This window comes from Argopecten irradians, chromosome 1, assembly GCF_041381155.1.
Source record: "Argopecten irradians isolate NY chromosome 1, Ai_NY, whole genome shotgun sequence".
Classification (NCBI taxonomy): Eukaryota; Metazoa; Mollusca; class Bivalvia; order Pectinida; family Pectinidae; genus Argopecten; species Argopecten irradians.
In genome coordinates this window covers 56,744,656-56,768,558 of record NC_091134.1, presented here as the reverse complement: position 1 = coordinate 56,768,558, position 23,903 = coordinate 56,744,656, and the positions used below count along the sequence as shown (strand labels likewise).

At 38.9% G+C, this 23,903-nt stretch overlaps 1 protein-coding gene across 2 annotated transcripts; it reads right to left on the bottom strand.

Annotated features, from left to right (window-relative positions):
• Positions 1-5,796: 5,796 nt before the first annotated feature.
• On the bottom strand, positions 5,797-22,132 carry LOC138334708 (myophilin-like). 2 transcript variants are annotated; one of them, XM_069283398.1, is made up of 4 exons: positions 21,898-22,132; positions 9,928-10,082; positions 9,280-9,514; positions 5,797-7,503 (listed from the first exon to the last, which is right to left on the bottom strand). In XM_069283398.1, the coding sequence occupies exons 1-4, from the start codon at positions 22,000-22,002 to the stop codon at positions 7,318-7,320; spliced, it is 681 nt and encodes a 226-aa protein (XP_069139499.1). In that variant the 5' UTR covers positions 22,003-22,132; the 3' UTR covers positions 5,797-7,317. The 2 variants fall into 2 exon arrangements, with proteins under 2 accessions (XP_069139499.1, XP_069139505.1); XM_069283404.1 differs by lacking the exon at positions 21,898-22,132 and adding an exon at positions 17,195-17,362.
• Positions 22,133-23,903: the final 1,771 nt, after the last annotated feature.

Below are 23,903 nucleotides of genomic sequence, written 5' to 3'. Positions count from 1 at the left end.
TAAAAGGGAGCGAGCTGGCGGATTGTTCACCTTTTGGTCCTGAACGTCGAGCTGTTAACATCGACAAGGTAGTAGGTAGTGGCACTGAAAGATAGAAGTGGCTGAATAAGTCCTGCCTTGATCAGTGTCATACCGAGCGATAGGACCAGTAGTTGTATTGTATAGCTGTTGAGGTTAGAGCTTTGCAGCTCTTAGCTATACGTAGGGTCGAGTTACTCGCGACATCAGCTCACGACCACTAGCTAGGTAGTCGTGAGTAGGGTCACGACATAGGTAGTCGTGAGTAGGGCTGGTAACAGCTAGTGTTGGCGACACGCTCGCAGTCAGCGGGCTACGAGCTAACAGTGTGTCGGTGTACACGTTTAACGACAGGCAGTCGTTATATTGTTGATGTGAAGGGCCGTGATCAGCACTGAGTGTGTTGCGCTCTATTGTTATAGGAGTTGTCTCCCTTCATCTAGTTCATTGTAGTACAGGGAGGTACTCTGTCATATTGTGCTTATAACGTGTATTGTACATAGAACATTGACTAGTGTTGCTGGTTGTAACCTAGCTTATCTGTATATATTGGCTGCTGTAGTATAGTTGGTAATTCATAATAGGGACCCAAGCATATCTTGGTAACAACCCCCGCCGGTACGTTACATAAATTTGGTGGCAGCGTTGCGGGATCCCTGTTAACCTTTAACTCTCTATGCTACAGTAGTACATGTATTGTTTATTCATAGTTTGCTGTTAGTTATTGTGTGTTGAGACATACATTAAAATATTTGATATTTTAGAGGTCGTTGTTATTTTGTCAAAATTATATTGTAAATATGGCAGCAAAGTACAGTTATGATATCGGTCAGGACCTTCAAACTGCTTTAGATGGCCAACATTTGGATGATGATCATGATGTCTCTGACACAATGGCTCGTGACTACTCGACCCCTGTGACCAAGTCCAGCGGAATATTGAGAATGTCGGACTCGGGTATCATGACTATACCCAGTTCTGAAACCAAGGACCCTGAGTTTGGGTATGAGCTAAATGGAAAGAGTTTTAGTGAGGATACTCAGAAAATTGAAGATGAGATCAAGATGCTAAGGAGACAGATTTCGTCTATGAAGCAACATAGTATGGAGATGTTGCATAACCCACTGCATGCTACGAGTAGTCAAACTCACTCCAACAGCAAGGATAGGAAATCTCATGGCCTGAGATTTGATGATGATCAGAGCAATGGAGATGATGGCCCAGTGACTTATAGGAAAGGTGATACACGTCAACAACGAAGGAGACCCAACTCAGACAGATCTCCTAAATATATATCGGTTAAAGCCTCGACCTATGATGGTACTACAGCATTGATTGATTATAAATCGCACTTTGAAGCATGTGCTAGAATCAACAATTGGTCGGACTATGAGAAGGGTTTGTACCTGGCTGTTGCTTTACGAGGACAAGCTCAAGGTATACTTGGGGATCTCGATGTCTCTCAGCAGCAGGATTACGACTCTTTGATGACTGCATTGGAGGAGCGCTTCTCTCCGCCTGACCAGACAGAGCTATACCGCGTACAGCTTATGGAAAGAAAGCAAAAGGCTTCAGAAACACTGCCTGAGCTAGGACAAGCAATTAGGAGGCTGGTAAAGCTGGCATACCCCACAGTGCCCAGTGATGTACGGGAGACTCTTGCTAAGCAGCAGTTTATAGAGGCATTGAGCGATTCTGACATGAAAATTCGCATAAAACAAGCTCGTCCCAGCAATTTGACCGATGCAACCCGGTTAGCAGTGGAACTCGAGGCATACAACCGTTGTGAGAAACAACATAGAGATGGACGTAATTTCCTACGTGCCACCACCACTGAGACAGAGGCTAGCGTGTGTGAGGTCAAAGGGGCTGGTGCCGGCGATGGTAGTGATATTACCAAACAATCTGAGTCCAGTGAGATGGTCAAACTGTTGGAAGATATTCAGAAGAAACTCGCTACACTGGAGACGGATTTTCAGAAAATGAAAGAGAGGAGGCGCAGACCGAGTGGAAATAACTGCTACAATTGTAAGAAAGAAGGACATTTCCAGCGGGATTGCCCACAGCTGAAGAAAAAGGATAGCCGACCAACAGCCCAGCGAGTTGGAGTGAGGCGTAGGAAGAAGCTATCTAAAGCTTCAATTGGTGCCTCTGCAGCAGCTCATGAAGCTGGTATGTACATAGAAGCAGATGTACATGGATCCAAGGTAAAACTCTTGGTAGACACCGGGGCAACTGTTAGTATAATCTCAGAACGAGTGTTTGATAGCATCACACCATCAGCCAGACCGAGACTTACCAAGGTACACCAAGATATTTCCACGACAGGGGGTGACAAGCTACACGTTGTCGGGCGTGGTAGTTTCATGGTGCGACTCGAAGCCTGCAAGAATATGAATATAGAGGCAGTCGTAGCCAGAATCAGTACAGATGGCATATTGGGGCTTGATGTCATGAAGGAGAGGCATGGGTCTCTAGACTTTGAGAAAGGTCGTTTAGTATTGGATGGTATTGAAATCGCCACCCAGTACGAGGATGCAATAAGTTGCTTTCGAATTTACTCTATCGAGCAAGTTTTGTTGCCGGCAAATAGTGAGGTTATTGTGCCGGGGAAAGTGTGCACCCCACCAGGTGATCATATCCGAGGAAAAATGCTTTTAGTTGAAGGTGCTGAAACCTTTTTACGACGAGACACAGCATTAGTCGGAAGGTCACTAGTTCAGAACATGCCTACTGTACCTGTGCGTATGATGAATCTCGGAGCAGACAGCGAACAAAAGCCATATCTACAGTGACAACAAGAAGCAGATGAGGATATTAAAGTTGTTATTGAGTGGGTAAAGGATGAGAATAAACCTCCATTCAAGAGTACTGAGAGCCGCAACATGACTGTGAAATCACTTTGGTCTCAGTTTGAGGCATTATCCTTGGAAGATAACCTGCTATATAGGAAAAGTCCTAATGGGACCTTGCAAGTTGTCCTTCCCAAATCGGAAAGACGAACTGCATTAGAGCATACCCATGACAATAAGGCTGCAGGACACCTGGGGTTGAGAAAAACACTTGCAAAGATCAGGCAGTCATATTACTGGCCGGGGAATCAGGCTGATGTGAAGCGCTATGTTGTCGGTTGCCTACAGTGTTGTAGAGGCAAAACTCCTAACCAGACAAAGAGAGCTCCGATGCAGGTAGTTGAAACTGGACTTCCTATGGAGCGCATAGCAATAGACATCTTGTGTGAGCAGCCTGAAACTAATCATGACAACAAACTGTCCTGGGAAAAGTTTAAACCAGGTGATGAAGTCTTTGTGTTCTTTTCCAATGTGAAAGCAGGACTGAGTCCGAAATTGGCATGCAGATGGCGTGGACCATTTAAAGTACTATCCAAGTTGACTGATGTAACATATAGGGTACGTTGTGGTCGCAAAGGGAAGTCTCAAGCGGTACATGCAGACCGGCTGAAACGAAGACAGATGCAGATTCTTCAAGGGGAGAGTGCCAGGGAGCGTAGCGGACTAAAGGATGCAAAGGTCCAGGTCGATGAGAGTTGTTTCATAGAAGATGCTACAACATCACAGGAGACATGCCATATGCAGAACTCTTCAGGGAAGTTGGCAGACAGCACCTCATCAGATAGTGAGAAGGATGAGGACACGCTAGTAACACCAAGACGGACAGGGCGAGCGAGACGCCCACCAGCGTGGCACTCTGACTTTGCAAAATCATATTAGCCTATGAGCAAGGGATTCTTTACTTCTGTTTCCTCGAGCAATGTCCAGGAAATACTTATCAGAGGTACATATCGTGGTGAAGGTGGTTGTAATTATTGAACATAGTTCGTTGGTTTCATGTTTAATGAATGTTGGTTTGCAAGCGAGGTCGCTTGTTTTTCGGAGGCGTGGGTAGTGTGGCGAAAATAGGTCTTACCGCTATGTCATGTGTAACACATATGCTTCGCTGTACGTGTGTTGTTATTGTTAACGTTAGGCAGACGCTTCATTGTCGGGGCAGTATACAGTGTAAGCGTTTTGGTGACTTTAATGTAGCGAACACCTAATACGTTAATTAAACCCGAGGAGTTCCGAGATAATCACGATAATTGCCGCTAATGGCGCTGCTTTCTCTCGCAGTATAAAAGGGAGCGAGCTGGCGGATTGTTCACCTTTTGGTCCTGAACGTCGAGCTGTTAACATCGACAAGGTAGTAGGTAGTGGCACTGAAAGATAGAAGTGGCTGAATAAGTCTTGCCTTGATCAGTGTCATACCGAGCGATAGGACCAGTAGTTGTATTGTATAGCTGTTGAGGTTAGAGCTATACGTAGGGTCGAGTTACTCGCGACATCAGCTCACGACCACTAGCTAGGTAGTCGTGAGTAGGGTCACGACATAGGTAGTCGTGAGTAGGGCTGGTAACAGCTAGTGTTGGCGACACGCTCGCAGTCAGCGGGCTACGAGCTAACAGTGTGTCGGTGTACACGTTTAACGACAGGCAGTCGTTATATTGTTGATGTGAAGGGCCGTGATCAGCACTGAGTGTGTTGCGCTCTATTGTTATAGGAGTTGTCTCCCTTCATCTAGTTCATTGTAGTACAGGGAGGTACTCTGTCATATTGTGCTTATAACGTGTATTGTACATAGAACATTGACTGGTGTTGCTGGTTGTAACCTAGCTTATCTGTATATATTGGCTGCTGTAGTATAGTTGGTAATTCATAATAGGGACCCAAGCATATCTTGGTAACAACCCCCGCCGGTACGTTACACTCTTACCGGTTTTAGAAAATATGAAATAGTCTCATTTTTTTTTACTCATAATTATGGTTCTTTTCACTTTAACATTTTTGAGTATGATTTAAACTACACATTGAAACCGATTCCAGGCAAGTTGGACGAGTAGTTACATATCTATAAGCAATTCAATTTGGAACAATAAAAAGCTATGGCGGCAATCTTGGAAGCTGTTTGGAAAAAATGAAACCGGTTGTTGCGCGGATGGAAAATATCATCACTCGTGATAGAAAATATCATCACTCGTGATATTTTCCTCCGCACAACAAACTCATGCGATCCGACTCGTCAGATCAACAGATATGGGTGGTATTGCTCATAGATTGCCACAGTATCAGGGAATAGTTTTAGTAGAAATGGACAGAGTTAATGACGTTTTATAGTGTTTTAATCATACTCGATATTGCCCATCATACGTAGTCCATCATCTCGTCAAGATTGATAATCCGTTAATCAGCGGTTTCTACCATTCATGCTGAGTATTATTCTGTGATCGATAAATCCATAATCACATAATTAAAGGCTTGTGCCATTATCAATAACAACTTGTCTAGCCGTTTCAAGTGTTCACTACAACTATAATATACCGCAGACTCTCAATACGCGATGTATGTGCAACCAGTGATAATTCAAGTGACTCAAGTCTAAATTGAGGAGGTCCAGAGGTATTGTTGCCTATATAGACCGAAGATCAGGTAAAACAAAAAACAGGTTAATACATACGGACACACCACATCGCACTCAGGGGTGGGCTGTCCTTGAATGATCTTTAAATTTGCTCTTATGGGACATTCCGCCAATTATAACTAGCCCCTACTATTAGTAAACGATTTTTTCTAATGGAAGGGTGATCACTTGAGCTTATGTTGATCACTCATGGAGTTTTGCCGTGGCCTTTATGTTCATATAGAATTCATATTATTTTTATCAGAAATGTATGGTGGATGCATGCCATGTACCTATCTAAAATACAGAGAGATAAAATCAATGTTTGATTTTGCGAGGATTTATTTGATATGAAATAATCAACAGTATATCAAGTATTACAAATAATTAAAACAAGAAAAATTTAAACATTCTTGTGCAACTTTAGTTAGATTTCAAATCAGTAATAACTAGTTCAAGTATACCCGTCACTGTCTGACGAATTTAAACTGAACATGATTGTATCTTATCATAATAGGAAAATATCAAACAAAACAAACACAAGAAAGGTGTTTAGCAAATACTTTGTGTATTGTTGACGCTGGAACATTTCAATCCAAGGGAAATAACTCTTCGATCCATGGTGCAATCTACTATACCATTTGTTGACAAGAGATTGCTTAGTATGATGTCACAATTATCAGACTCTTTTGTAACATTTCACTATTTGTAACATCTCATCATGACGTTTTTAAACTATAAATATTAAAAAAATATAAAAAGACTGCACATGTTTTAATAAACGAAAAATGTCGAGAAATGAAACGAAATGAAACGAAATGAAAACTTAATTAAGGTATCAGTATCCTAATAAGGTAATTTGGTTACAGGTGATACAATCTATACATAAAGTTTTGATTTACACCAAAGAACTGAATCAATCATAGCTTTATATGACTTTAGTGAGTAGTGCCTTATCGGTCATATGGTTATATTACAATAAACACACGATGTACATGAAAAAGGAAATGATTAACATTGAATTCTAATGATGTACATACTTTGCAGTGTGATGTGATAAAAGGTTAAATTAAATTGGATACATCGATTTCTGTAAGGTCTGGACAAAAACGCTGATATTAGCCGTTATTATAATTAACATGTAACATAATGTAGACAAATTGGAAACATCACGAAAATGTTTTAAAAAGCACAACAGACCCATCACTAATGCTACTGCTATTTTAACGCCTATCGGAAACACTTCCTGGTATACAGAATGAGAATCGAAGGTTGTAAAACTAATTCAAAACATATCAGAATGGAAAGGCACAGCAGTGTTCCAGGCCTACTTAACACTAAATTTACATATTATCAAATTAAATTTTACCATAAAGGTCATTAACCGGTCAAGGTATGAAACAAGGTACAAAATATACAATAAGGCCAACCAATATATATGTCTGTTTAGGGTTACGTTGGCCAAACAAATTGGGTCGGTAGGTCAGGATTATTTTTCTTCTTTAGTGTCTTTCACTTTAAAATAATGGCCGGAACCGGAGTCTGAGATCAAAATCCCGATTTTTATTTTTTTTCGTAGAAAAGTATGAAAAAAATTAGGGTCGTTCGGGTAACCCTAAACAGATATATATTTTTGTTTGTCTAATTACATTTGTAATTCGAGGTATGTGCCATTGAACAGTTCAAGGTCATATGACAATGTCACATCCATGTTGTGTGTTAACATAAAACTCTACTCTAGTGAGAGCTTAATATCACACAAATGTCACAGCCGCAAACATATGTATAATTGGTACATCAAGGTCATATACAAAGGTCAAACAACATGAAGGTCACATATCAAGGTCAATCAATTATCATCCTCTGTTTGCCGAAGCTAAGTCCTGCTTGTGACGCGCCGACGTTTGTTCCGTATTGGAGACTGATGGTCTGTTTGCTTGCCTGTAGTTGCTCCTCAGAAAATGACCGCTTGTTTTCCGTGGCTTTCTTTGGCCAAATACATGGTCCATGATAGTCTGACCTCGTCTGGGCCTGGTAAAGTAAGCACATAGAACGCGATGTAATGTAATTAGTCATAGAACGCCATGTAATGTAATTAACATTGACACTGAGAATAAACAGGGGAAACAGATAAATAATTTGGAAGTAGGAGATGAAAGAAGGCGAAAGGAAAATTTTCTACACAAAAGGAGAGCAGGAAGCCTAATGAATATCGTTTAAGGATTATTTTCTATCGAACTGGTTACAGGGACATACATGTTGTAACATACATGGTGTAACATACATGTTGTAACATACATGTTGTAACATACATGTTGTATTTAGAAATGTTTTGCACCACTTGCCATCAACATAACCTACATGTATACTTAATTCATTGATTCCCGACTTCCCTCACAAAATATGTAACAAAACGTGACCTGTTTTAACTTTATTAAATGTATTTTGATTTGCATTCTCTCCCGATATCTGAAATCCGGGAGTCACCGGGTGCTTTCACGGAATTTACAGAAATATTACGGTTTTTTTCTGATTCAGTCAAATAGATTGACTAGAGGATATTCCGATACAGGGATGGGGAGTAGCTGTATGTCACTTCCAATTAGTCCGTTCACATAGAAACAGCTAAATGGGATAAAAATGCTACACCTATGTCTCACTGTTAGCATCTAGACGAGAGTGGAATTTCATTCTTGGAGGCTATGTTACTAATACGTAACGACCGCGATCTAGGTTCGACCCGAGTCGATAACATTGAAACAAAATGCATCAAATTCCTCTAAAGGGCGCTTTATCCCTCTTCTTACCAGGAGACTTGTGAATTGGGCCATTCATTAGCCAAGTTTTTATCTAAATTGCTGTCGAAGTCATGATAAGGAACAGTATTTAGTAAGCTGTGAGTCAGTGAGTAAATGGGTGCTATTGTCAGCCGTTTATGTATACTACAAAACTGGCTAATAGGTATCATTATATACAAAACTGCCGTATTTAATGTATATATTCCAAATAATATTGCCATTATACCAAGGGATAAATCAAAAAGTCGGTATGTAGTTTAAACCAGGCCAAAAGTAAAGCCAAAAACGGGCACAAGGATAGAAATGATGGACGTATGATGATGTTACTATAGCGATTGAACTACAGCTATAGTGTGTATTACACATTCATGTAGTATAAAGAGCGAAAAATTCGAATTTGAAGATTTTCGACAACACTAATCAAATTCAAGTAAATTTAAACAACTTATGTTATAATTCCTCTTGGGGTACTGTGGTGTTTATTCAATATGACCGTATATTGATGAATCATCCTAAATTACCCCGATATCAATACGTATGTATTTCTGGAGTATAAGACCTGCCATTGTGACCAAGCACTTTCTGTGAGTTATTACAGTATGTAATACAGGTAGGATAGGCTTTAATTACCTTACAAATAAGAGGTTTTTCAAATCTGAATTCGTCATTTTTCAAGAAAAGGATTGAACTGGGTTTCAGAAAAAGGTTTAAAAGGATATAGGTAAAAATTGTAAGGTTTTGATTTTGAGTAAGAAGAAAATTTGGATAGGATAATTAAGTTAGACTTTATACCTTTATTTCATTCACATTGAAAATCTCAATGTAGAGCTTTCTTTAAAGTAAATTTATTATTGGTGCTGCATTAAAACCACTACAAATACTATTGTTCCTGGAATGAACATATAAGTCACAGTGTTACAATGATTTATGACGGTGCTCTGTATTCCTATATCGAGGGAGCAATAGGTCAAATCTTAACAAAAAAAAGCAAAAAAAATTATATACACACCTCAATTCCAATAGCTCTTATACATGTACACACTTGAACAAGGTTCGTTCTCTCATACAGGTAGTCTGTTTGAAATGAACTTGTACCAGAAATTCCATATTCTCGAACTTTCTCAAGAAATATCCCAATTCTTTCACGAGCCCGAGCTGAGGCAAAGGCTACAGTATTCGTGGGCTGGAACGCTTTTACTGAAAAGTCCAACTTTCGGTCTTGGGGCAAAACCGTATCAATAAATCTGGAAAACAAAATATAAAATCTATAACAACAATATTTTCACGTTTATACATACAAACATACCGCCAGATAAAATCCCACCTCTGCCACCAAATATACCTTGCAAAATGGGTGCTCGACGTCGAAGAGATGACAATGGCACTCAACTGCACAGCTGTTGGATTATTACAGCTGAAATGGCCATGATCGCACTGCATAATTATCTAGTGGTTTTTGGTGTCTACGATGTGCATTCGGAAAGTTGAATTAAGAACTAAACACAGGGTATTTCCAGGAGTGAGAGTCAACTTGACAAGACTACATATACGAACACCAATGGCTGCTCCGCCTGTTCTTATCGTTGTAACTCAATGAATAATTGCTTTCGCAACCAAATATTATTATGTAATATATAGCTTATACAATAACTTTTACCTGCACAGGACGGTTCCATCTTTGAGTAAATCGTAGAAATGGTTCATCACTAGTTTTTTGTCTTCGTGGATCACGATTTGAAGGTCATGGCCAATCATCGTCTCTAACCATTTTAGACACTTGTAGGCTTCCTTAGGGTCAAAAGTTGCGTCTATCTGAAAACCCAACATGTTAGAAGTAAGAAATAGATGGCGTTGATTTCGGTGATCGCATTTCGTAGGTGGTTAGTTAAGCTGATTGAATTCCAACACTCCTTTGACAATACAATAGAGATATGTGTTCTTTATATTATTCAGCCTACTAATAGCGTATGATTATTTGATAACTTCAAAGTCGCAATTTATGATAAATATAATTAGTTCTTAAATAAATCCATTGTATGACATTGCAAGTACAGCTGAATGAAAGCGTTTTTAAGCGATGATTGTGAATGTCTAAATTAAGCATCCTTCAAACAAGTAAAAAAAGTGAAAATTTCATATCCATAAACCTAAACAAAACTGCGAAGATGTTCGACGTAAGACGAACAGACAATTGCATATTCTTGATTCCATTGTTGCAGAAGCCGAAAACTTTAAAGTTGTATTTCTGGTAAAGTTGTATTTTATCACTGTAACGCTATATCGCTTATGTAACTTAATGATTAACCTCCCCAAAAGCATATGTCGGCCCGTAAGAGCGCCGAAATCTTTAGGGATCATATATTCCTGGTTTTGAACAGTACCTTCGGCTTTTGTCGGAATTCCGAATCGTATCACGTGACTCATGTCACACGTCCTGCACGTGGTGATCCAGGTAACTATCGTAAGCGCACATGTGATCGTTTACGTTTTCCTTCTGGCTGATATGAGCAAATCGTGCTGGTCTATGTCCACAGAGCGAGTATTTGAAACATCTAATTCACACATTGCCCTAAATCAATATTGTGTGTACCAAATATTGCAATGTGCAAGCATTATTTGCTTTGTAGATCCAATCTGCTGAGGTCGACCGCATGTTTTGTTTACGAAAAAAAATTGTTGACATTTAGTTTCTCAACTCTCGTGTTACTTCAAGATTGTCACGATGATGTTCGGAAGAGTTCGGAATGATTCGGCATCTTTCGAGCTTATTTTTCACGTGTACACGTTAAAAAGATTTTTTACTTCTATAATTAAAATACTTCCAGTGCTGCAACTTTATAAAAAGTGGTAAAAGTAGAAAGTTTAAACCTCGGACAGACAGGGAAAAATGTGTATAACACTTAAACAGTTTTCACTATGACAAAAAGAGCGAAAGTGATAGACCATACAACTTTAAATGACACATTACCGAAAAGGCGAGTCTGAATAACCCCAGGGGATACAAATGACATCATTTGATAGACCTTTACAATAAGATACTTCTCGGGATAATTCAAAATTTTTGACAATACTTTAGGCGTCTTCACAAAGAAATAAAGAAGAAACTTACTGAAGGTACAATAAAGTACCTCTCGGGATAATACAAGGTTTTGACAATGCTTAAAAGAGTCTTCACAAAAAAAGGCATTAACTGAACCAAAAAAGATTCAGAATGGATCCATGGCCGAAGGGCCTCGTCCAAAGTGTTTCCTAGGGGAGGTTAAACTATACCTAGTGCCTTATTGGTGGACACCCACTGTATCTCTGGAAGGCTGGAAGGTTAACAAGATCGTTAAAACGTCACCTATGATTGTTCATTTGTATCTAGTATATCAGTGAGGTGCCCGATTCAGTAAACTCTGATTTATACGACTCAGTTGTTAAATAGCCAGAAATGGGGTATTTAATATGCCAACGTCAAAATTTACGAGATCATGCGATGGCGACAAATAGCACTTTACAGTTTAACAACCCTGGCAGGATTTAATACACTATCTCGATTGTCATTCATTAACATTATCTTCCTGATAAAAAAGAAGCTGTGAATCGTGATTATAAACTTCAACGAGTGTAAACATGTCGGTTTGATATTTAAGAACTTTTTAACATGAAACCGAACGCAGTCTCGCAGTAATGGATACTGACATCTCGCATTACTTCCGGTACATGTGCACCGTCACGCTTGTTTCTATGGTGATGACATTTTGTCGACTATATTGATTGAATAAGCTGTAAAAGTATCTCAGAATTATTTTCGAACCTTTGCTTTGCATCCTATAGAAACATAGTTTTACCTTGGAAATCAATACATGTATGTACAACTTGACACAGTAGAAAGTTCAATAGTAATTCCATAATGTATGGGACGATTGTGTGTCTTTTTCGAAGGCGGTATATTTTTATTGACACTTTAGTGCTTCCTTAATCAAGCATATTGCCTAAGGCACCCGGGATGACTGTGAATCGGTTGAGTGTAGATGACAAGACATCCATGGCCATGTCTGTCGTAGAAGAAACACCAGTAAATGACGGGATAATCTACTTAAAGCGTAAGAACCCTTCTTACTGGCTGCTGAGCAGGAATAACAGGTTATATACCTATTGCAGGCGTTTTTCTTTGTAATCAGAAGCATTGATAGAAGACACAGACTTCAACAGCCAAGCAATGGGTGATCAGATGGTTTCTATGTACTTTTTCATCTAACTCTTGTGTTTTACATACATAGACATATTTGTATGCTGACAGGATTAACGGCATTTGTCTTATTGATTTGTAGTGAAATTTTTTAGCACGCTCTAGATCAAGATGCTTTCAATGAACAAATTGCCTACCGTCACCATCAAAATAGTAATTAAGGCACTACGTCTATATGTAACTTCCCCTTCTTAACCACAACATTATCCACACCCCCGGCATCATTTAATCCAAAACCTTATAAGTAGATGTTATTCTCTCATCATCGACATGCTACCTTTATTGCTACCTTTATCCAAAAAGAAAGGTAATTAATTTCTTGCAGGATACCTATACAGCTAACGCTAACTTGTTGACATCAACTATTGGATCAAAGTTTCTTGAAATAACAAAACTGCACTAGGTCGAGAAACGTCGTGATTTTCGAAAAAAATAAACCGACCTACGGAAAACATCTGATAAGTAACATACATGGGTTTACAACTCACAACCTAGATGTGCTGAATGTCGGGATTCATCAATATATCAATCAGTCAGACATCACGGCCCCTAATGATACCTAGCATCTACCTGAGTAATACCATCCACATACACATGTTATAATAGTCAGAATTGTTACTCAAAAGTCAAAACCCAATAGCTGCTATAAAATAATTCAAATAGTATTTTTCAGCTACGAACTCCAGATTTATGTACGGTTCATCCGACAGCAAATCCACATAAAGTCCAGCCATTTCTGTGCCCCTGCGTCCCATGATTTGCTGATCAGCAGTTGTAATCTGATAGGTCATATTTGGTTCCGTCTGATCTCGTCGGCACTATCTTGACATGATACTTTGCTTTCTCTGTAAAAGGTATTGCTAAGTTTTTTTCCTGATTTGCACAAACTTCAGTCTTTCACATGCATATAAGTTTTCCAATCCTAACTCTTCCATCAAACTCTCCCTTTTCTTATCTCCAAGGTTCTACCAAGTCTTGGTATTCTGACTGCTTTCTGTCCGCTTATCTAATTACATTCTTCTTTCTCATCTCATCTCTACTGATTGTACCTGGCTTGGTACTTTGACTGAATGATTGTGTCTCTAAATGATTGTACCTGGCTTGGTACTCTGACTGAATGATTGTGTCTCTAAATGATTGTACCTGGCTGGTAGTTGAAAATCTTTCACATGCTACTAGAATCTGTTGGTATCATGATATCATGTTACAATGCAGCATGAGTATAGTTTAAGTGTGATTTGCCAAGAGACACTGCTTTCAAAGTTTACAAGGCGAAGGTCAACAGACTTGAGGTAAAGGAATGCTAATATAACCTGCTGGTACCATGATATACAGCATCTGTATAGTTTATATCATACATCATTGGTGGGATCTTTTACATCTAGGAGACCCTCCTTTTAAAGGTTACAAGCGAAAATACTTTGTTGCTAGAGGATTTGAGGTGAAGAAGACCTTGTTGGTGACATCACGTACACGTCATTCACCCAGTTGATCTATCGCTATGGCATTTCGATAGAGCTAATATTCCTCATGTCCTTGTCGATGTTGTCTTCTAGACGCGATGTTGGCCCTCTCTGAGGTGTCATTCCTAGTCTAAGATTCCCTCCGCTCATCATTCGTTTTGTCATTCCAGCTTCTCAAATTTATTGGCTTCCGTCATAGTCGTGACCTATACATATAAACTGCAAACCTAAGGTCCTGCGATAGATAGTGACGACCGTAATTGTTGGATAGTACCTTCAGCCATGGCCACATTGTATCTACTTCATAATAACATATTTCTTCAGGGATTGAAATTTACAGTAGTACCTCATGCATACTGGGCGGGGTGTACTGTTCTGTGTCTTTGGCCACATGTGTCAGTAAGATAGTGCTATAAGAAGGACAATAGCACTGCTATATAGGAAGACACGACACGAATATGCCATAAAGCACTCCCAAAATATACAGACATTCACACACAATACATTGTATAGAGAGAGAGAGAGAGAGAGAGAGAGAGAGAGAGAGAGAGAGAGAGAGAGAGAGAGAGAGAGAGAGAGAGAGAGAGAGAGGAGAGAGAGAGAGAGAGAGAGAGAGAGAGAGGGTGGTGGTGGTCCTTAAATGACCTTAGATGTTAATAGGACCAACCAACCAACCAACAAACCTGGCCCCGATTTCTCGAAACAAACTTAAGTCAAAAACTGACAAAAGCCATAAAATGCAATATAAGACATATGTCAAAGTAGTGTCTTACTGTCAAAGTAAGGATGCACAACAGCAAATGCGAAATGCTATGTGGCACAACAATGCGAAGTGCTACACATAACCTGTCATTCCGTCATTTATTGACCCTTTTCGACTTTTTTTATTTGAATGGTTGAAATCGTTCCCTACATCATACGGGTCCGTCAATGTTGACACTATCTATTGTAGTTTCGGATCGTTGAAGATCCTTCCTGTTAACTCACAAGACCTAATACTTAAGTGCCCGTTATAACTGTGTTTATGGTTTCCACACATAAAACGTCATCAGAGCCTATAGCTTGGTGATAGCATTATTGCATTACGGTTCGTTCAAATATCTATATTTAGTTCGAAGTTACACGTGTTCAACTAAAACAAGTTAAGTCTACAAAAATAACTACTGCACTGTTCTATATCGATACAATGATTTTATGGTGCGTGTTTCAACATGTGACGGCCCATATAAAGTGTATTGTTTAACGCACTAGCCACAAGCTACTACAAGCAATCTCCCTTTTCAAAATAATTCGATCTATTTACATAAACCAAGCAACTCGAATCGGGGGCGAGTTTGCATTTTTTCTTATTAAAATATGTTCTCTATTTGGCCACCGTGTGAATTGAGAAACCAGGCCGGTTGTGTGTCTCACTGCGTCGATGTAAGCCTTGTCTAGTTTAGGGATGTGTAAGTCAATTGTAAATGTATTGTGTGTATGTTGTAGTACAGCACAAATGTCCTACAGGTCGGCCATGTCCTACAGGTACGTACTACAGCTGTGGTACAGGAGAGCAATGCACTAGGTGACCTTACGTGGCTTGGTCAATAGATACAGGTACATTGATACATTTGCACCTGTGACTTACCTGGTCTACCTAGCTACTGAATCACGTTCCGTCACATACCTACCTCTGTAAATAGTCTTACCTGTATCTGCATATATCTAAAGCTTTGTTAGCTGGCATTTCTTTCCAGCGAAATTTTGAAACTTTGAAAAGATCAGACTTATTGGAGAAATCACATTCTAATTGAAAAAGACAATTGAACTTGTATCTTATTACTAACACGACATTAAAGGAATCATTAGTTTTGGCATATGTCACGTAATTATTACAGAATCGCAATGAAATAAAAACACATTGGAAAGCACACAAAGCTTTTGGAATAACTGGGTCCCCAAGGTCTCTCAATTCTTTACCGAAAATGGAGATAATCTAACATCAACTTCTTGACCGACGGAGTTCAAATCTGTAAACATATTATTCGTAGTTCTTTCAAGTTAAACACGTGTTTTAATGAAACACCAACTTACGGAGTAAAATGTACACAGTAGGTTTCTAAAGAAGCTATTTATGACAGCTGAATAAGATTTAATCAAACAATAATCTTCAACGTAATACCACTGTAAGCAAAATGACTTTGCGGCAAATATTGAAAAGATCGTCTTTTAACTTTTAGTCATCCATTGAATTGTTCAGTTTAATGATTGTAAGTCTGGTATCAAATAGGGAGGATGCATAGTCAACTTGATGTGTTAAGTTTTACATTAGACTGATCTATATTTTAAGATTAGCTTTTCATCTACATTCTTAAAAATCTATTTTAGGACACGTTAATAACATGATGATATTTCTGTGAAGTTAACAATGCACCAGTAAACAAAAATTATGTAAGCATTTCATTAAGATGGCGTGTAATTTGAGAAACTAATGTGCCAGTAAGCACACAATACACGAGTATTTTACCACCGGAGTATATCGTACGAAGCTAAAATGACATTTTGACAACCAAGTTGGAAGCTCATTCAGTGAATCATACAAGGCAAGATTTAAAACCGGAAAATAAAAAATAAATAAATAAAAAGTAGTAAAGTTAGCAGCATGTGTGCTTTAAAGGACAGCAGACTACAATTAAACCTATTGTATTTCATAGCGTCATTGAATTTCTCTACTAGCACTTGATTTCTGTTTTGTTTGTGGTGATATGTAGGTATGCATGTTGTTAAGGTAAATTCTAAAACACTAAATGGATCATTGTCAATAACATGCATGACTATCTTACACAATTATTCGGTTATTTTTCTGGTACTGCCAAAGGTAAATAAAGGTGTGAGTAGCCTAAGTCAGAATGTTCAATTCTGGCGTCAGGGTCAAAAGAAACTCGGGTCAGTTTATACGTTCTTGACATAGTAAGCCTCTGCTGTGATACTAGCTAGTTAAATGGTGTATCGATCTTGGCTAAAACCCATCAGACGTAGGTTATATGTAGTAAATACATACAGTTTTGTACACCTATACATAAATATGTATATAGGTAAAACTATATGTGTATGCACAGTGGTCACTCTATACGTGCACGTGAATTCGGTGAGATGATTTGTCCTAAAATCGATATGATCACCGATACTTCTCTAATCGGTTACAAACTGTTTCCCTTCCCCCGGGCGAACCCGACCCTCGGACTTACCTTAGCCTGTGCCTCACGGGCTAGTCCAGACTTGGGGGCACGGTACTGTGCCATGGCGAGTGCTGTTCTCTTGCCAAACTATGGGACAAATGTTGACACCGCGTTCGGCTGCTGTTTTGCATATCACGTGACGGATTTGATACGGGACCCGTGTACGTGTGTGTGTGCTGGTCTGCGTTTGTGTAATGTATACGGGAATGAAAAGGACAAATTAATGTTTCACTGGCACGCATTAGGTGAAATAAAACATTTAGACCAATTACAGAGAGCACTGCTAGTCCACAGAGGCACAACAGGGATTTGTCCAACCAGACGACATATTTTCCGAGTCCGGGGTCTGCACCCTCACCAGGCCTCGTGGTCAGTGTGACTCACTGAGCAAGGATTTATAAGTATACGTCCTTGCTCAAAGTAATGCATAGGGAAGTGGTAAGGAAATATATATGACTTCTTTTACTTCAACTACATTGTACTTCCTTTCCACACCAACAAGTACAAAACAGGACAAACGAAGGGACGAGTGAAACGTGTTGAGATCAAACCACGGTACAAGTTAAAAAAAATGGAAATTTAAATAGTATTAATTATCAATGTATCTGATTCAATGAAAAAAATAATTATGATAAAAAATAAAGTTCTCCTCTTAGTATTTTTAAAAGACAAAATTAATTCGGTTGCAGCTATTTTTGTTGATTTTTCTATCATGCAATTTGTTTATTTTCATTATCTAATTTCTGCCCTGTTCCCGTTTTCTAAAGAGACGTACTTATATGTTTGAATTGTACAAGATTAACAATTTCGTTGCATTCCCTCTATTTTTGCTATCAAAATGCATCATAATGAATTTCTGAATTAAACCGAAAAACAAAACGCGGAAATGATGATCTGAATCGTTAATTCTATGCTGAAAATATTTATTAACAAGAGGCCCATGGGCCTTAACGGTCATCTGACTCATGGCACAAAACAACAAAGTCACAGTATAAAGTATTGGTTAACGATTAATATAAACAATACAAGGAACTCCTTAGTTGAATAAGTAAGTTTCTGAAAAAGGTAAATGTCATTTGTTGAACAAACTTGGTAGCCCTTCATCCAAATATGGTCGAAACCCATTCAAGGATTAATATAAGGAGGAGTCAGATTTAAAAGCCAAATTTCAGCAAAGCTCCCATTTTGGACCTCGGCCATGCTATCCCCATGGGTCTTACCTTGGTCCTTTATAAAATATGATTGTCCTTACCTAAAGTTCCCCCTTCTGAATCAATTAAAACCCCTATAGACCAATTTTCATTGAGGTCGGAGACTGAAACCTTAAAACAGGAAGTGGGCCAGCGGCCATCTTGGAATAACAAAATCTTTACGAAAATGTTTGCATGTTGTTCGGGCATCAATTAAAACCCCTATAGACCAATTTTCATTGAGATCGGAGACTGAAACCTTAAAATAGGAAGTGGGCCAGTGGCCATCTTGGAATACCAAAATCTTTACGAAAATGTTTGCATGGTATTCGGCATCAATTAAAACCCCTATAGACCAATTTTCATTGAGATCAGAGACTGAAACCTTAAAACAGGAAGTGGGCCAGTGGCCATCTTGGAATACCAAAATCTTTACGAAAATGTTTGCATGTTGTTCGGCATCAATTAAAACCCCTATAGACCAATTTTCATTGAGATCGGAGACTAAAACCTTAAAACAGGAAGTGGGCCAGCGACCATCTTGGAATATCAAAATCTTTACGAAAATGTTTGCATGTTGTTCAGCATCAATTAAAACCCCTATAGACCAATTTTCATTGAGTTCGGAGACTGAAACCTTAAAACAGGAAGTGGGCCAGCGGCCATCTTGGAATACCAAAATCTTTACGAAAATGTTTGCATGTTGTTCGGCATCAATTAAAACCCCTATAGACCAATTTTCATTGAGATCGGAGACTGAAACCTTAAAACAGGAAGTGGGCCAGCTAAAATTAAGAAAATTTGCCCTTTTGGGGCCCCACCCCTCAGTTCCCAGGGTTCAGACCAGACTCATTTATATAAAAATAATTGTGTTTCCCCAATGATGTTTCACACCAAATATGGATAAAATTCTTCAAAGGATGGAGGAGGAGTAGGATTTTAAAGCTAAAATTAAGAAAATTTGCCCATTTGGGGCCCCACCCCTCAGCCCCTAGGGGTTGGACCATGCTCATTTACATCAAATATGATTATCCTTCCGCAATAATGTTTTACACTAAATATAGATGAAATCCATCCAAGGATGAAGGAGGAGTAGGATTTTAAAGCTAACTTAAGAAAATATGCCCTTTGGGGGGCCCCACCTCTCAGCCCCTAGGGGTTGGACCATGCTCATTTATATAAAATATGATTGTCCGTCCCCAATGATGTTTCACACCAATATGGATGAAATCAATCCAAGCATGAAGGAGGAGTAGGATTTCAAAGCTAAAATTCAGAAAATTTGCCTTTTTGGGGCCCCACCCCTCAGCCCCTAGGTGTCGGACCAGGCTCATTTATATAAAATATGATTACCCTTCCCAAATAATGTTTCACACTAAATATAGATGAAATCCATCCAAGGATGATGAAGGAGTAGGATTTTAAAGCTAAAATTAAGAAAATTTGCCCTTTTGGGGCCCCGCCCCTCAGCCCCTAAGGGTCGGACCAGGCTCATTTATATAAAATATGATAACCCTTCCCAAATAATGTTTCACACTAAATATAGATGAAATCCATCCAAAGATGAAGAAGGAGTAGGATTTTAGAGCTAAAATTAAGAAAATTTGCCCTTTTGGGGCCCCGCCCCTCTGACCCTAGGGATCGGACCAAGCTCATTTATATAAAATATAATTGTCCTTCCCTAATGAAGCTTCACACCAAATATGGATGAAATCAACTCAAGGATGAAGGAGAAGTAGGATTTTTAAGCTTAAATTAAGAAAATTTGCCTTTTGGGGCCCCACCTCTCAGCCCCTAGGGGTCGGACCAGGCTCATTTATATAAAATATGATTGTCCTTCCCAAATGATGTTTCAAACCAAATATGGATGAAATCCATCCAAGGATGAAGGAGGAGTAGGATTTTAAAGCTAAAATTAAGAAAATTTGCCCATTTCTGGGCCCCACCCCTCAGCCCCTAGGGGTCGGACCAGGCTCATTTTTATAAAATATGATTGCCCTTCCCAAATAATGTTTCACACTAAATATAGATGAAATCCATCCAAGGATGAAGAAGGAGTAGGATTTTAAAGCTAAAATTAAGAAAATTTGCCTTTTTGGGGCCCTACCCCTCTGACCCTAGGGGTCGGACCAAGCTCATTTATATAAAATATAATTGTCCTTCCCTAATGAAGCTTCACACCAAAAATGGATGAAATCAACCCAAGGATGAAGGAGGAGTAGGATTTTAAAGCTTAAATTAAGAAAATTTGCCCTTTTGGGGCCCCACCCCTCAGCCCCTAGGGGTCGGACCAGGCTCATTTATATAAAATATGATTGTCCTTCCCCAATGATGTTTCAAACCAAATATGGATGAAATCCATCCAAGGATGAAGGAGGAGTAGGCTTTTGTATAAATAGTCTTACGCACGACGCACGGCGGACGGCGGACGGCGCACGGCGCACGGCGCACGGCGGACGGCGCACGACGACGGACGAAACACGATGACAATAGGTCATCCTGACCTTCGGTCAAATGACCTAAAAAGCATATTCACATAGTGATATAGGAGTTACTTCCCTTGAATAGTTTCTCTTTAGCATTATTCGTAAAGAGTATACGTATGTGTTCTCGGCTAATAACCCGGTTAAACTACCGATAAAGTTCTGAAGGTAAATAGTGGGCATGTGGCTGTTGATAATTAAGTATGCAACTACACACACATGTACACACTTTTGTTACATTTCTCTTTCTAAACCGATAACACACTCATAACTTAGTCAAATGAATTAAACACGTCATTAAATTCGTCATAAAACTAAAATACGAATACACACCTGTATTATAAATCAGGTAAGCCACGGTTTCAAGGTTTCTGACCCGACGTTGAACCTGATTGAACTCGGCGATGCTCACCACATATGCTGTTCTCACAGCTATACAGTTGGTGTGTTTAACAGGTTTACGATCAGCTTCAATTACATTAAAACGTCTCTGTGATGTCGAATCAAATTTCACACATTTAGAAATCTACCGCATCTGAGCGAATACACACTGACTGTAGTTTATTACTCTGTTCGTTGAGATGCCCAGGCACTGATTCAACAAATCTCATATTCCCGTCGTGTTACAAGTGAACCATTTTAATGTGTATGAGATCATGGATTGTGCAAAATCTGATTTAATGTCATTTTGCATTATTGTTAGCGTTTATATAGTAATAAATAAATGAACTGATCTTAACCGTACCTTGCTATCAAAGGAGATGAAATATTTTGATATCAAATTAATCAAATCTTTTACATAACTTGGACACAGAAAGATGTCATAATGCAGTGTCCCATGACACTTCCGGGAAGATATCCTATATTTCACTAGATTGACTGGGCTACTGCATTGTAGCTAGCAGCCTATGGGATTAAGGAATGTTTATATCGTCCATTCAGTACCATTTCTAACATTTAAACAACACAGAAACTAACTAAACATTTCCTTCCTTGAATAAGAAGGGTTTATGGAGAAATATGATAAATACTGTCCTACCTTCACTTCCTCATCCCTGGCTAGCCCAGACTTGGGAGCGCGCAGGTTAGCCATATTGATATTGTAGATACCGGGTACCTGTTGTTGGGACGTTTGACAGCTCATTCATACGTGTCAGTAAATACTTGATCACCATCCATTCACGCGCTCCTGACTCTGGTAATTATGGCATAGAGACCACAGAGAATGTCATAAACTGGTGTTCTCACATTCATTTTCACTCCAGCAAGTTGCTATGTATACGTAAATGTGTGGCAATTGTGTTTAGTATTTGAAACATATACTGACGGTTTTAAGATTCATGTACCCATACATATAATGTCAGAATTCATACGAAAATAAGAAGCTTCACAAATGAACTCATGGGATAGTTTCGTTAAATTAATAAAAATAAATTATAAAAAACACCACCTGGGAATCATAAAGAAGAAATAAAAATGGACGATGACGAGGAATGAAAATAGAACAGATACGGTTACAAATTTAGAATACAGGGAGCTAGGCCACGAAGACGAAAATAGACATATTATTAGAGAAGCCTAAACCATTGAAATGGATCCAGCAGTACACCGTCTTCTTGTACAAAGTCCAGCCGATTATCTGACCTCGTGTGGTTCTTTGGTCCAAGAAGAGGTCTTCAAAACTGCGTGTGCCATGGAAGAGGAGATGCCACAAATGTGACACACCAACGAATTGAATAGAAACAAGTGTAACGAGTTGTTGGCCGAATGGGTGAGAAGGGGTGGCAGATATGTCAGATAAACGAAGAGAACAAAAGTAGAGATTTCCCAGAGAAATCATGGCTCCGATGTAGACTGAAGAAGTTCAATGAGTTTAGAATGAGAAGTATGGAAAGAAACCACAACTCTGATTAATGGAAGAAAAAAATCGAAAAAAAATTCGTCAATTCAAGGCGAATTATAATTGTTTCCAATGGTGCTGTTAACAGTTAGGTTTACAAGTCTGCTGAGGCTAGAGAAATCTCGGGCTTCAGAAATACAAGTGACTTACGACTACTAAACAGCAGATACGTAATTATTCTCAAAACAATTTGATAAAATTAATTTGGAAAAAAACATTAAAAACTTTTCATCTACACACTTGAATCTGGGGTTTTCATATAACGCCTGCCAGTTTCGAATTCAAAGACTGTTATTTTGGCAGATAATTTTGTAAACGCGAACAAAATAGGAGAATCCTGATGCTATTCCACGATGGTGACCATTTTTCAAAAGATGCGCAATGAAAGTTGCCAGGCGAGTTGCACTGCTGGAAACTCCTGACAGAATGCTAGAGTAAAGGGGAAACATGAAGTCGCCATCATATTCCCTCTTGGTCTGATTTAGCGTCAAGACCAGCATACTTTAGCTTTCCTAGTCATGCGGGCAAGTCTACTGCACGATTAATATTTAATCTTTCCTTTAGTTTTTGTCACAGGTATCAACAACAAAAGATACTCTGGCCCTTAAACGTGACAATGAATATTTGTCCTATAGATAACCACACTCGATATTGATATTTTGATATATTTAAGTCTTTGTTAGAAACAGAATTACTTACTCGAATTACAGTTACATTGTCTTCCGTAAATGGTGCCTTGAAACAAACTATCTTTTAACAAAGAAAACGATAAAAGAGATTTCGGGCAGATCGAGAACCTTCGAGAGAGGAGCTAAGATGTACAAGCACGAAGAATGTGTATTTTATCCAATAAATTTGAAGGTGTATAAACATCATCCACAACAACAATCAACACCGCCTAGATCAAAGTTCATCTTTTTTAAACACAGATGGAATCTTTGGAAGACAAGCTCTCAACAAATATTTATCGCATACACCGCGTATCAAAGCAAACACTAATGAGTTCAAGACGATGAAGTTGATATCAAGATATTAAAATGTATTCGTTATCGTATGGGTATTAGACAACGGGCACATAATTCAAAGCACTGTGAGCTTTCTTTATACTAAACTAACACACTACCATCATTACTATATGTATTATT

Bases quoted from the DNA above. Each gene is read 5' to 3' on its own strand.
- LOC138334708 (XM_069283398.1), bottom strand. From the start codon at position 22,002: ATGAGCTGTCAAACGTCCCAACAACAGGTACCCGGTATCTACAATATC. The intron at 9,515-9,927 runs GTAAAAGTTATT...TTTGTTTTCCAG, and splicing joins GATGGAACCGTCCTGTGCAG to ATTTATTGATACGGTTTTGC. The intron at 7,504-9,279 runs GTGTGTATATAA...TTACTTTACCAG, and splicing joins TAAGAGCTATTGGAATTGAG to GCCCAGACGAGGTCAGACTA.